Source organism: Galleria mellonella, unplaced genomic scaffold (assembly GCF_026898425.1).
Source record: "Galleria mellonella isolate WM207_F2 unplaced genomic scaffold, CSIRO_AGI_GalMel_v1 utg56, whole genome shotgun sequence".
Taxonomy (NCBI): domain Eukaryota; kingdom Metazoa; phylum Arthropoda; class Insecta; order Lepidoptera; family Pyralidae; genus Galleria; species Galleria mellonella.
In genome coordinates, this window is record NW_026442117.1 from 5823685 (window position 1) to 5839164 (window position 15480).

The 15480-nt window shown below is 44.3% G+C and overlaps 1 protein-coding gene across 2 annotated transcripts in view; it reads left to right on the forward strand.

Moving 5' to 3' along the window:
- The window catches only part of LOC113515742 (potassium voltage-gated channel protein Shaw-like), a 324996-nt gene that overhangs the window by 191705 nt on the left and 117811 nt on the right, over positions 1–15480 (forward strand). For both annotated transcript variants that reach the window (XM_052899177.1, XM_052899178.1), the window contains exon 6: positions 14461–14775. In XM_052899177.1, coding sequence (XP_052755137.1) covers positions 14461–14775 — 315 coding nt within the window. The remainder of the gene's footprint in view (positions 1–14460; positions 14776–15480) is intronic.

The window sequence follows — 15480 nt, forward strand, 5'->3', positions numbered from 1 at the left end:
GTGAATGAGTCTCGAATTACACAGCCTTTCAGCCGTCATGTTTAAGGATCAAAATTGGATATCATTTCTTTTATTCTTTTATCAGAAAATAGGTTTCTTAGTAAAAAGTGCTCTATGTGCAGTAGACACAATGACCTAGAATTGCATGTGACAGAGACAACAAATAAACGAATGCAGTTGAAAAGGGACAGTTTTATTATATTTTTCTTCGTACAGTTCAGCGTGAGAATTCTTATAAATGAAAGCATGCACAACCACTCTTTGAAATCAACTTCCAGCAGCAGTATTTCCGAACCGATACGATAACAAAACCTTCAAGAAAAGACTATATTCCTTTTTAAAAGGCCGGCGGCACACCTGCTGTGCCTTTTTTTTTATACAACTTAGAATGGCAAACAAACTGAGGGCCCACCTGATGTAAAGTAGTCACGTCACCTATAGACATGAGCAGTACCATGGACATAACAGAGTATACTGTTTCGCCCGTGATACCCCCCATGCGTTGCCATTCCTGAGGACTCAGATGTTATTCCCCTGTACCCAGTAAACTCACGCCATATCCCACCCATCAAACTGAAACACAGCCATGCAAACACAACTGCTTCACGGTTGAAACACGAATGGGACAGAGGTACCCAAGCAATCAACTTTTGTACAAAGTCTCCCTCTGGTAAAATGATTTTACCTCTGGTGTTGTGGGTAAACATGCTATTTGCCCTCTGTGTTATAAAAAAAATGTTTCAAATATTTAAAGGTATTTGAATGTCTAAAATATTTTCTAATACCCGTATTCATGTGATGAGAAAATATTTTACTGAAGTAGGTTTAATATTGCGCAAGTAATGGTCGCGGAATTAAATATATTACAAACGGATTGTGTTCTACAAAAATTATCAACCAATCTGTAAATACATATATCCAGGGGGAAAGGGATAGTTAGTAATGGAGACTGAGAATCCAATTGCTAGCAATATACCCAGCCAGGTCGACCTTCTCGCGGTTCTCCCTGGAAACTATAATGGTTAATTCCTGATGAATTCATCATGATAGGCTAACTGGTCTGTTTTCACTCTCATCTATCACCCTTCACTGGTGCTCCGCCAGAGTATCTCGTTAGCGCAGGCGGGGTTACCATACCATTTTCACCCATAAAAAAAAATACATATATCCATTCAGATAAAAAAGAATTTTCCAAATGAATTCTGAACTGATAAAGTTATGAGGTAACAAACATATTAAAAAATACAAACGAATTCAGAACCTCCTTTTATTTAAAGTTGGTTGTAAAAAATGAGGCTGTATTAATAAATACTGCTCTCAATAAAATACCGCATCAGTATACTGTAAATAATCTATCGATTAGGACACAAAGTCCGCCATTATTGGGTCAAACTAAATTCTTAATGGTCACTAGTGCATTACATTACGGGAATAAATCTGACATTTGACATTTCATTCGAATTAGAACAATTAAGAGATGGATTGAAACGAGAAAGCTAGGTATAGTGGCGATATCATACATTTCCAAATTAGTTATAATTAATTTTATTTAAAATAATAAAATTGTAACTAGGTCTAAATCTATACATGGAAGATATTTAAGAAAAAATAACATAAATCCCACCCTTCAAACTGAAACACAGCCATGCAAACACAGCTGCTTCACGGTTGAAACACGAATGGGATAGAGATACCCAAGCAATCGACTTTTGTACAAAGTCTCCCTCTGGTGTATATATATATATATATATATGTTCGCGACATTATTTGTATATATCGTAATTTATAGTTGTTAAGTCCCTAGTTAATCGTTTCTGTATTCTGTTATTTTATATAGATTTACATAGATTTAAGATAGTGTAAGTTAAATAAAGTATTCCTTTGCGTGTTGTCGTTATTACCTACGAATAGAAATTGTAACAATAAATAGAATTAAGAAATTGTAAATTGAAATAAAATAAATAAATAGACGCTATAGAGTACCGATCTGAAGAGACACGCGTCTCGTTCATTTTCGCCCCGTCCCGCTCGCACAGATCGCTATCGCGAGTTGGAAACGTTATCGTGCGAGCGGGCGGGTATAAAGATAGGCCGCCTCCCGTCGAGCGGCATTCGCTTCCGGGCAGCGGCGCACTACACTCGAGAAGAAATAGGACAAGAAGAAAAAATACTCTCTTCAGACGGTACCGGAGGCTTCAGAATAGTAATCCCTGTGTTTCACTCCAGCCTGAACCAACGCCCCTACAGTCCACGCTCACCGAACGGCAGTCCACACCGTTCATCGTGGTCCTTCGAGAAGCCGGATTGCTGGAGGAACACCGTTGGTACATCGAGAAGCCGGATCGCTGGAGGAAGACCATTCTGAAGCCGGATCGCTGAAATGCCGACTACGAGAAACATGAAGTCGTCGCAACAAAAAATCGCCGTCACCGAAGCCACAACGTCCGCCGCCACCACGTCGACTACGGCCGCCGGAACGCTGTCCGTCGCTGCCACGCCGTCCGTTGCTGCCACCACGTCGTCTGCGGCTGTCAGAATGCCTTCTGTCGCTGCCACGTCGTCTACCGCCGCCACCACATCGACTGCGAACACGTCCGGCGATACGACGACCACAGGAGCCACGGAGACTACCGAAGCCACAGGAACGACAGAGGAGACAGCAAGGAAGAAGGAACCGAAGCACGGCACGGCACGCACGGTTCGCACCACGGCCTCGCAGAAGAAGAAGGCTCTGGCCAAGGCACGGGAGGAGCTACTTCGAAAGGAGGTGGAATTGGCTGCTGCACGTGTCGCCGCCCTGGAAGCCGAATCAGAGGACGACGAGGAAATAGAAGACGACGACGCTACCGTCAGAAGAGAACGAACGTCGGATTGGGTTCATCGAAGCACGCTAGCACTCACGATGGAGCCGCATGTACCAGAGATAGAAGAAGTCACCGGCAAGCGTCAGGGGTTCGTCCCATCGAGACCCGTTGAAGAGGATTCGAGAGCGCCGCCGCCACAGCCGAGCAGCGACGCACTTCACCGGGACCACGCACGCCACGTTGACCCACATGCCGCCATGCCTACGATAGCAGCAGCGATGCAGTCGATGAAGAAAGAAGAACCGGTGCTGAAGGTGGGCATCGATTGTAATGAGTTTGCGATCGCCATGCAGATGGCCGCTCGCAACATACTGCCCTCCACAGCGTCAAGAGTCACCGAGTTGCCAGTCTTCAATGGATCGTCGAGCGAGTGGTTACCATGGAAGATGGCCTATGAAGAGAGCGCAAGTCAACTCACAGAACAAGAGAACCTAGCAAGACTGCGCAGAAGCTTGAAGGGGCCGCGAAGGACGCGGCACGCTCCCTATTCGTCGGGTCTACGACCGCAGAAGAAGTAATGAAGATGTTAGCCGCGAGGTTCGGCCGCCCTGGAGCACTCGTCACAGCCGAACTGAACAAACTCCGCGCGCTACCACGACTCTCGGACAACGCAAGAGACGTCTGCCTCTTCGCAAGCAAGGTGCAGAACGTCGTCGCCACGATACGAGCGCTGAACAAGAGTCACTACCTATACAACGAAGAAATAGTGAGAAACGTCACAGAGAAGATGCCGTCGGTACTACGCTTCAAGTACTACGATTTCGCCAACGACCAACCGGAGGGACAACCGGACCTCATAACACTCTCTCAGTTCCTGCAAAGGACCGCCGCACGATGTGGAAACTTCGCCCCCGCCGAGGAGATACCGTCCGAAGACCGGCGGGAGTCCGCTCCTAGGAATACGGCGAAGACATACACGACGCAGGAGAAACCCGCTACACCACCGTGCCCGATGTGTCGACGAGAGGGACACGCTCCATCGGACTGCAAGACGATGAAGGAAGCAGACACATCGGCGAGATGGGAGTTAGCGAAGACTCATAGGCTGTGTTTCCGTTGCCTCAAAGTGAGAAGATTTCGCCACGCCTGCAAGAGCAAGAGATGTGGAGTAGATGAGTGCACGCAGACTCATCACCCTCTGCTGCACACCACGCGACAACAGCCGGAGAATGAAGTGACAACACACGTCGTCGAGGACAAGTCCGCCGCAGTCACCGCATCGGCAAGGGAAAACGACAAGATCGCGTTCCTGAAGATCCTGCCGATACGAGTCACCGGTCCCACGGGAACGTGCGACACCTACGCGCTACTGGACGACGGGTCGACTTGCACCATCATCGAGACGACGGTGGCGGAGCGAATCGGTGCTACGGGTCCCCCCGCACCATTCTACATGGAAGGTGTGGCCGGGGCGCGGATCAACGCAGCTCAATCGACGCGTGTTCACTTCAAGATCCGCGGGCGGAATTCACAAGAATACACAGTGGGGGCACGGACGATGGACAGACTGCAGTTATCACCGCAGTCGGTACCACGCAGCGTCATCAAGGGCTGTCCACATCTGCGGGACATAGAGAGGGAATTGGTCTACGAAGAGGGCAAACCGACGGTACTGCTCGGGCAAGACAACTGGCACCTACTGCTGGCCCACGAAGTCAGAAGAGGATCCGACACGCAGCCGGTCGCATCACTCACCGACCTGGGATGGGTACTGCACGGTACGAGTCGCGGCAGGACAAGACAGCAGGTGCACAGAATCAGCCACATAGTGACGACACATGAAGAGGAACAATCGATGGAAGAAATGATGAAGCAACATTTCGCGCTCGAATCGCTGGGAATCGCACCGAAGAAGTCTTACAATGAAGAGGAACGTCGCGCCCTACGCATTTTAGAGGAGAAAACTCGTCCGTTACCGGCGGGAGGATACGAGACGGGGTTATTATGGAAGAAGGACGACCCTGTGCCGCCGGACAACTACGAATCGGCAATGCGACGTCTCCAACTGGTCGAAAGGAAACTCGACAAGAATGAAGAAATTAAGAAGAGGTATGAACAACAAATGGACACGCTACTCAAGAACGGGTATGCCGAAGTCGCCCCGCCACGGAGTTCCCAACGGGTGTGGTACCTGCCACACTTCGCCGTCATCAACCCGCAGAAACCGGGGAAACTGCGGATCGTGCACGACGCAGCAGCCAAGACGAAGGGCATCAGTTTGAACGACATGCTGCTGCCGGGCCCCGACTTACTTCAATCGCTACCGGGGGTCCTCATGCGGTTCCGGCAACGACGGGTGGCAGTCACGGCGGACATAAAGGACATGTTCATGCGGGTCACCATACGGGAAGAAGATAGGGACATGCAACGGTTCCTGTGGCGAGGAGATCGACGAGAGGGTCCACCTGTGGAATATAGGATGAAGAGTGTCATATTCGGCGCAACATCGTCACCGTGTACAGCAATCTACGTCAAGAACAAGAACGCAGAACAGTACAAGGAAGAGTTCCCGGAGGCAGCAACGGCGGTGGTCATGAACCACTACGTCGACGACTACCTCGCCAGCTTCGACACGGAAGAGCAAGCCGTACGCGTCTCAAGACAGGTCGCACAGATCCACGGTCGAGCCAACTACTATCTCCAACGGTGGGCGTCGAACTCGCATCAAGTGCGCGCCGCGTTCTCCGACACCGGCGGGGACAGCGTGGTACAACTCGACGCGGAGAAGATACTGGGGATGGTATGGCGACCTTCTGAAGACACCTTAGGCTTCAACTTCAACGGACACAAGCTTCCGCCACAGATAGCCAGCGGGGAACAGACGCCGACGAAGAGGGAAGCGCTACGAGCGATTATGTCGCTGTTCGATCCACTGGGCCTCGCCACTCCCATCACCATACAGGCGAAGAAGATATTGCAGGAGACGTGGCGTACCGGTATCGACTGGGACACCGAGCTGCAACCACGGGAAGCGGACGCCTGGCGGAGCTGGATGGACCACGTGCGACGGCTGTCCGCGCTGGAGGTGCCGCGGTGCTACCCGGAGGTAGCCACGGCCGATACAGCGGAGCTGCATACATTCGTCGACGCCAGCTCGGACGCGTACGCCTGTACCGTGTACTGGCGGGCCGTAAGCGCGACCGGCGAGGTCCACGTGTCGCTGATCGCGGCAAAGGGACGAGTGGCCCCACTCAGCAAGGTGACCACGATACCGCGACTGGAGCTGCAAGCGGCCGTCCTCGGGTGTCGCCTATCGCGCACGGCAGTCGAAGAACACGACCTGAAGCCCGCTCGCCGAGTATACTGGTCGGACTCACGCACCGTGCTCGCATGGCTACGCACCGGTCCTCGCGCATACAAGCCGTTCGTCGCGCATAGAGTCGCCGAGATCGTCGAAGAAACGAAGACGAACGAGTGGAGATGGATACCGACGCGGCACAACGTAGCAGACGACGCCACACGCGACCCACCGACGGACTTCGGCTCGCAGCATAGATGGTTCCGTGGGCCGGACTTCCTGTACCTTCCCGAAGACCAGTGGCCGCGTGAAGATAGTACGAGCGACGATAGTCAAGCGGAAACGGGAGAAGAACGCGTACACAAGCTACAGAACGCGACGCAGTTGTCTATAGCATTACCCGATCCGTCACGTTTTTCTAATTGGTTGAAACTTGTTCGCAGTTCAGCACGAGTGTTGCAGTTCATCGACCTCCTGCGACCGACCAGTCAACGCTGTACCGCCATCCGAAAGAGGAACAAGAAGAAAGAGAGCACCGACCCCACTTGGACCCGCACGAAGAAAGTCGATAGAGAGAAGACGAAGATGAAAATCAAGAACAGCAATAGTCCATCTGTGTGTTTCATCCCCATAGACACACACTACCTAGATCGCGCGCGACGACTATGGATTCGCGCGATACAACAAGAGGCGTTCGGCGACGAAATCGCAGTATTGAAACAAGGGAAACAGCTGCCGTCATCCAGTCGACTCATACAGCTGTCAGTCGTCATAGACAACGACGACATTCTGCGACTTCGATCGAGAATAGCAGCCGCCGCCGATCTGTCAGCCGAGCAACGAGAACCCCCATCGTCGACGGAAACCACGCCTGGGTGCGCCTATACATCGCATGGGTGCATCGGAAACTTCACCACGGCGGCTTCGAGATCACCACGAACGAGGTGCGACAACACTTGTGGGTGTTGCGCCTACGACACGCCGTCCGCAGTGAACTGAAGAGGTGTCAGCTGTGCCGCCTACGAAGAGCAAGACCGGCGCAGCCGTCAACGGGCAACCATCCACAGAGCAGGCTGGCGCATCATCAACGACCGTTCACGTTCACCGGCCTAGACTACTTCGGGCCTATGAACGTGACAGTGGGCCGCACTCACCAGAAGCGGTACGGAGTGCTCTTCACCTGCTTAACGACGCGCGCAGTCCACCTGGAAATCGCCGGCAGCCTCAGCACGGACTCCGCCATAATGGCCCTGCGGCGCTTCATAAGCCGCAGAGGGTGTCCCACGGAATTATGGTCCGACCAAGGCACCAACCTCAAAGGTGCTGACGTCGAGTTGAAGAAGGCAGCCGAGGAAGCCATACAAGAAGAGTCATCAGTCCATTTCATCCGGTGGCGCTACATTCCCCCGAGCGCACCCTTCATGGTAGGTGCGTGGGAACGGTTGGTGCGTAGCGTGAAGACCGCACTAGCCGCTACGTTGAACGAGCGGGCCCCCAAGGAAGAGGTCCTCCACACTCTGCTGGTCGAGGTCGAGCACACCCTCAATAGTCGACCGCTAACCCACGTGTCAACATCGGCAGACGACGACAGCGCCCTAACCCCCAATCACTTCATATTGGGCGGTCCATCGCGCGTCCCACTGCCAGGCAGCTTCACCGAGAGCGACGCGGCGGGACACAAGGAGTGGCGTGCCAGCCAGAGGCTAGCTGATTGCTTCTGGAACCGGTGGGTGAAGGAGTACCTACCCGAGTTGCAACACCGGCGGGAGCCCCGAGCTACACACGGAGCCATCAAAATGGACGACCTGGTCCTGATAGCCGATGGGACCTTGCCTCGCAACACGTGGCCGCGAGGCGTGGTGGTGGCGACCTACCCTGGACCAGACGGCGAGATCCGAGCAGTCGACGTGCGGACGAACAAGGGCATCCTACGGCGACCCACTAAGAAGCTGATCATACTGCCCACATCGACATCGAGCGACGCGAACACGAGTTAACTCCAGCTACGAGAGCTGCGGCGGGAGATTATGTTCGCGACATTATTTGTATATATCGTAATTTATAGTTGTTAAGTCCCTAGTTAATCGTTTCTGTATTCTGTTATTTTATATAGATTTACATAGATTTAAGATAGTGTAAGTTAAATAAAGTATTCCTTTGCGTGTTGTCGTTATTACCTACGAATAGAAATTGTAACAATAAATAGAATTAAGAAATTGTAAATTGAAATAAAATAAATAAATAGACGCTATAGAGTACCGATCTGAAGAGACACGCGTCTCGTTCATTTTCGCCCCGTCCCGCTCGCACAGATCGCTATCGCGAGTTGGAAACGTTATCGTGCGAGCGGGCGGGTATAAAGATAGGCCGCCTCCCGTCGAGCGGCATTCGCTTCCGGGCAGCGGCGCACTACACTCGAGAAGAAATAGGACAAGAAGAAAAAATACTCTCTTCAGACGGTACCGGAGGCTTCAGAATAGTAATCCCTGTGTTTCACTCCAGCCTGAACCAACGCCCCTACAGTCCACGCTCACCGAACGGCAGTCCACACCGTTCAATATATATATATATATATATATATATATATATATATATATATATATATATATATCTTTAAGGCAACATGTTACTTGAATGTCTTTATAGATTCCAATATATAGGATATCGGTAGATTCGTTTTATTTAGGTATGGGAGTGCTATATGACATCATAAAATATTTATATTCACCATAAAATGTCTAAAATTAATTAAACAATTTTCGAAGTTACTCCGCAGTGGATGAGTGCATTGGATTATCCGTCATAACGCTTTTTTTTTAATACCAAATACGTTTATGTTCACAACTGTAAACCGTGATGGGGTAGTAAGAGACATTTTTTACTATTTTCGTTGTGAAAAATCTTAATAATAAAAAATATATGAAAACTTTTACATTCGATTACTTTCCCATTGTTGTTAGTTATATTTAATTTCAGTCAAACTGTCGATGTATCTGTCTGTCTGTATTGTCTGTATGTATGTATGTATATACAATATTGTATATGTACAAAATTTATCATTGATTCCTAGATTAGGCTGAGTCTAGTGTAGGAATCAATGATATTTTTTTTTATTTATACAAACATATACATATACTATATATTTGTTACGGCATCATACAAAACTACTACACCAAATTGTATGTAGTTTACATAGTTATGTTCTTCAAGATCTAACTTAAAATCTGGTATATAGTTCATCTAAATACGCCATCTAGAAGTTTTTTTTTTACAACACAGCGGGGAAACGAGCATGCGGCTCACCTGATGGTAAGTGACTACCGCCGCCCATGGTCACCCACAACACCTACGGCAATGTAGGTGTGCTGCCGGCCTTTTAAACGGGAATATGCTCTTTTCTTGAAGGTTATGTTGTCGTATCGGTTCGGAAATACTGCTGCTGGGAGTTGATTCCAAAGAGTGGTTGTGCGTGATAGAAAATGCCTTGAAAGTAATTTATTTTCTTGGTTTTCCTTCTGAAATCAAATGGCTAACACTTTAGTTATTTATAATATACTCGTTGAAAGCGAAAATTTGAAATTAATTCCATTAAATTCTACCAAAATACCACATTTTAACACTCAGCATCGCGCGGCAAATGTTTACATGAAAAATCTGATTACTTCACATAACCGGCTACAGTATGTTTTTATGATCTTATTAACCCTTTTTTAATTGCTTACTCGGCAAATTCTGGTTTTGTTCACTCTCATTACATATTTTAGGTTTTTTTTTTTATTTTTTTATGGAATAGTAACCCCGCCTGCGCTAACGGTATACGCTGGTGGGGCACCAGTGAAGGATGATAGGTGAGAGCGAAAAGGCAGGTCAGTTAGCCCATCGTGATGAACAGACCTGGAATTCAGCACGATGGGTTCCAGGGAGAACGACATGGAGGTCGACCTGATAGCGTATATTGCTAGCAATAGGACTGAATGTTCGCATTACTAACAACTCCTTCCCCCCGCTATTAGCGATAAGCTCGCCCATTGTTTTCTCAGTGTAATATTTTCTTGTAATTGTTTGTATTTATAATAAGTTTATTACTGTAACCTTATGGAGGAAACAATAAAGAGTATCTCTTATATCTATCTATTTATATTGTAATTGTTTTTCCTTAAATATCTCCCATGTACAGATATCGTCTAGCTACATTTTTTTTTATATAATTATTATTAAGATATGATATTTCTTAATATTTCTATGTCTGTGTGTTTGTTCTTTATATAACTTTTATAAAGGCGAACTACTCTTATATAAAAGGCTTTTGTGTTTTCCATACTGGAATATAGCCAACTGTTTCGGGCGCGGCTGAAATTTTCAATAGAACGACCACTTTGGCACCGTACCCTTCGCTTGTAACGTTCGTGTCACAGATTGCGAGCAACTGACGGCTGAATGTTTTAATTAAAATCAATTTGAATTAAGAGATTTATGACTTTTCAATTCACTATTCGGGTTTAATAACCTAATGGTTAATAGGTTTTTTTTAATGGGTGATAATGGAATGGTAACCCCACCTGCGCTATCAATATACACTGGCGGGCCACCAGTGAAGGATGATAGGTGACGATGAATCAGGTCAGTTAGCCCATCGTGACGAATTCAACAAGAATTGTTCACGATGGTTTCCAGAGGGAACCACGTGGAGATCGATCTAATATCTAAAATCTATATTACTAGCAATGGGGCTGTCAAACTCCATTATTAACAATCTCTTTCTCCCAGGTTAATAGAGTTACCAAAGAAAACTGTGCGCTGAGGTTAGCTGTACGGGTACCTATATCCAACTAGTGTTTTATCATGAAGCAGCTATTGCATGGTTTGAAGGAATATGGCCGTAAAATTACAGGGAATAGAGGCTTAATACCACAGTCCTTAGGAATGGCGATGCTTGAAGAGTTTAATGAATATTACAGCATAGGGTTCACAAAAGAGGTTTCTTCAAAGTCAGCAATGGGCGTATAATGCTCTTGATATTGCAGACATTCGTAGGCTACAGCATCTGTTTACCATCATGCGGGCCGTAAACGTGTTTGTCACTTCGGTGGTATAAAAAAAAACTGTGATATCTAAAGTGCAGAGTACAGTTTAGCAGTGTACAGTTATCGACTGATATGACGACCAGACATGATGATATTTACTAGAGGGAAATTTTGTACAAAAGTCATTTGCTTGAGCACCTCTATCCCATTCGTGTTTCTACCGTGAAGCAGTTGTGTTTGCATTGTTGTGTTTCGGTTTAAAGGGTGAGATATGGCTGTGAATTTACAGGGTACAGAGGAATAACATCTGAGTCCTCAGGAATGGCAACGCATGGGGTGTTTTGTGTGCGAAACAGTATATTATGTTATGTCCATGGTACTGCTAATATCTATAGGCGGTTTACCACTGTCCATCAGGTGGGCTGTCAGCTTGTTTGCCATTCTAAGTAATGTAAAAAAATGGTTATTAGATATACAAGCAGCTATTTCATAAATAAAATATACGAGTATATATACTCAGAACTATAATATATAAATAATGAATTGTAGTAAAGAAGATTAATATAATGAGGTAGTTTATATTAATGTAAGATTTAATTGGGTATTTGGTAGACGTTATTGTACAGTTACTAAGGTAACTAATTTAGATTCCATTTGTGAGGTCGCAGCATGTCTCAGCATGGCTGACAATATTAACGTTTTACTAAATTTTATTTACTCTAGCAATCATTGTATTATTCTGAAGGAACTATCACAGATGTTTGTCTTTTTCTCTCGCCCATAAATATTTCCTTTAATATTGCTAAGACTGTAGAAGAATATAAATTGATTAGTTTTAACACGCGACTTCGTTCGTGTGACAGAAATATTTCTATTGACCGAGATAAAAATCAGCCTATGTCCTTTTTAATCCCATATAGTACGTGTATAGGCCGTGTAGTCCCGGCATAGAATAGGCCACCCCTTACTTTCTCGTGGGTGTCGTAAGAGGCGACTAAGGAAGGGCGCGGGATGGGCAGCAGCGTCCCTCTTAAAACATCTTCAACCGCCCAAGTGTGGCAACTATTGGCGATCCCCCCCCCCCCCCTCCAAGGGGAGGCTTATGTTCAGCAATTAAAGGCTGATATGATGATGAGAATGTATACCAAATTTCACAGTAATTAGACGAGTCGTAAAAGCTCTAAGACGTATCAAACTAATTTACTTTCACATCTTGTCTGATCTTACTAATGTAATAAATTTGTAACTGGATAATGGAAGATATTTAAGAAAACAGAATATGAGGAGTCTTAATAAGATCAATCAAATAGAAATTTGTTTGTCTGTCTGTATAATTTTAGCATCATGCAAAAAACTTTTACATCTAATTATATGCAATTTACACAGTTATGTTAATGAAAGTTTAGTTTAAAATCTGATATATGTTTAACCGGAAGGGGAAAAATGTTAGGACATTTGATACGACACGACTAATTTATGAACATTATAATTGAAGGTAAGTTAGAAGGTAGGAGGGGAACAGAGAGACCAAGGCATAGTTACATCAGGCAGATCAAAGAAGGAGTTGGTGTTGTGTCGTATCAAGAGGTGAAGAGACTCGCTGAAAATCGAGAAAATAGCGAGTGGCAAGAGCTCCACAGACAAGAGCTGCGCTCTTATCGGTGGAGATAAGGATAGATAGATGTCAGGATAGATAGATAATTTAATCTTTGATGTGCCATTTAGAAATGGCGTTTCATTGGTATTTCTACTTCTGAAATTCACATGTACGAATTATATAGCAGACAGCTAATTTATACTATTAGAAAAGGTAATATGTAGTTACTGTAACTTACGAACGATAATACTATAATGTTTAAAGCGCATTTTTTTATATCACGAAGGTGACAAATAAGCATACAGTCCGTCTGATGATAAACGGTTACTGTAGCCTACAGACGCCTGCAACCTACGACCTTGAATAAACCGATTTACTACTCTTTTGTAGAGAACTCTAGGGTTCGCTTGAAAGGGTTTAAGGTAGTAAATTATTTTACATGTTTAAATATAATCAGAACAAAAGAAAGAGAAAATAAAATGTATTTAGTTACATACATAAAAAATAGCTGACAATAAAAACAAATTCTAGTCATTAAAAAAGCTCTTGCTCAGCATGTGGCGGGAGTCCTTACGGCTCACCGACACTGGTCTGGTAAGAGTCTGTACAGAGAGTGCAGTATGCAACAATGAAATTAAACATATATATATATATATATATATATATATATATAAGACACATACAATATATAGATAAATAAGTAATAAGTAATGCAGTGAAAAGAAAATATAAATCTGTAATTTATCGGTGAAGTGTGGTACAAGTAAGCTGACATAATTGTCAGTTATCTCCGGGCAGAAACTGCTATTATTTTTCTGTATATCTGTGAGATAATTTCTATAATTACATTACAATTACAAAAGCAACCTTTATTTATTTTATTTTTTATTAAAAAAGACCAATAGTTAGAAAATTCCATAATAAGAAAAAAGACAGTAAATACAACAAGCCAATTATAGGTTCGTACAAATAAAAACAAGATTAAACTAAATGAACATGACACCGCTAATACTTACAATCAACTAAATTAAGCTTAGAGTAGCAACATTATAGTAGTACAAACATAATAGATAGGCAGTTATGTAACATAAAATTAAAAAGTTAAAATCACACGTTCAAAGATGAACTATAAAAGATACACTGACTTAGCACACCTCTTACGGATTCTTAAGATAAAATTCACAGTTAATATTCCAACAACTGTCTCTACCTTTCTTTTAAATAGTCCGTTATTTTGTTATTCCATTTCTCATTTTAAAATGGCAAATGAGCTGCCGATCAATCTGATGGAAAATGCCCCATATTACGAGAAGCGTAAGAAACTTTTTTTTTATACAACTTAGAATGGCAAACAAGCTGACGGCCCACCTGATAGTAAGTGGTGACTGTTGCCTATAGACATGAACAGTATCACGGACATAACAGAGTATACCTTTTCGCCTATGATACCCCCCATGCGTCGCCATTCCTGAGGACTCAGGTGTTATTCTTCTGTACACTGTAAATTCACTGATATATCCCATCCTTTAAACCGAAGTGGGACGAGAACAACAAAACGAGGACGGACGAATGGGACAGAGGTGCCCTAGTAAATGACTTGTACAAAGTCTCCCTCTGGTACAAACTTTTTTCCCCATTGGTTATCGACTGCTCAAGCTGTATAGCTGACCCATTACCACATTTCTTTGTAATTGCATCTTATAATTATGTACTAAAAGTTATTTTTTTTTGTTACAGGTAGCGCCAAATATGATAGAATTCATAAAATCACCAGTGAATATTATTGACTTTATAGCAACGTTGAGTTTCTACATGGACATATTAGTGGAACTAACTATAGTGAAACAATACGTGGACAAAGCTGATATCTTGGAGTTCATTTCCATCATCAAGATCCTGAGACTGTTCAAGTTGACGAGGCACAGTCCAGGTTTGAAGATATTGGTGCACACGTTCAAAGCGTCGGCCAAGGAGTTGACGCTTCTCGTTTTCTTTTTGGTTCTCGGCATTGTGATATTCGCGAGTCTCGTCTACTACGCTGAGAAATCTCAGGTAAGAATTTGTATTTGAATCTTTTTATAGATCTTGCTAATGTAGTAAATATGAAAATTTTGTAAATTATTTGGACGTTTAGTACTTAAATAAGTTTAAAAAAATTTTTCTCTTTAACTCCTAGAAGTGCAATGCTAACGGCGCACCTGATGGAAAGTGATAATCGTCACATATAAGCCTGAACATATCACCAAAGATATCGCAAAATATACTGTGATATTCCCATGCATTGCCATTCCTCAGGACGTCTTTGTGTCCTGTAATTTCACTGCCATACCCACCTTTTACTTTAAAGCACGCTTTTTTATCCTAATCCAATTTCATCCGCTTGAACCCATCGTTTCTTTCCACAATAATTTCTGGTTTTTCTTTGAGTAAAACATGATATTCTGCATATATATAGATCACAGTTACTAATATCCATCAGATGGGTAATTAAATTTTCATTTCAAGTCAGCATTTGAGCGCTAAATTATAATTACTCCTCTACATCCAAAAGTTGGCTAGAGATCGCTTTTTGGAATAAATCCACCAATTGTTCTCTCAATGTGATCATTTCTTATAATTGATTGTAACTGTAATAAGTGTCTACTGTATTCTTTTAGAAGAAACAATAAAGAGTATCTATCTAAATTACTAGCTACTTGAGTAAATTAATAAAGTATTTCAAAAACTTTTGCTAGTTGTTATAAGGTCTATCAATAA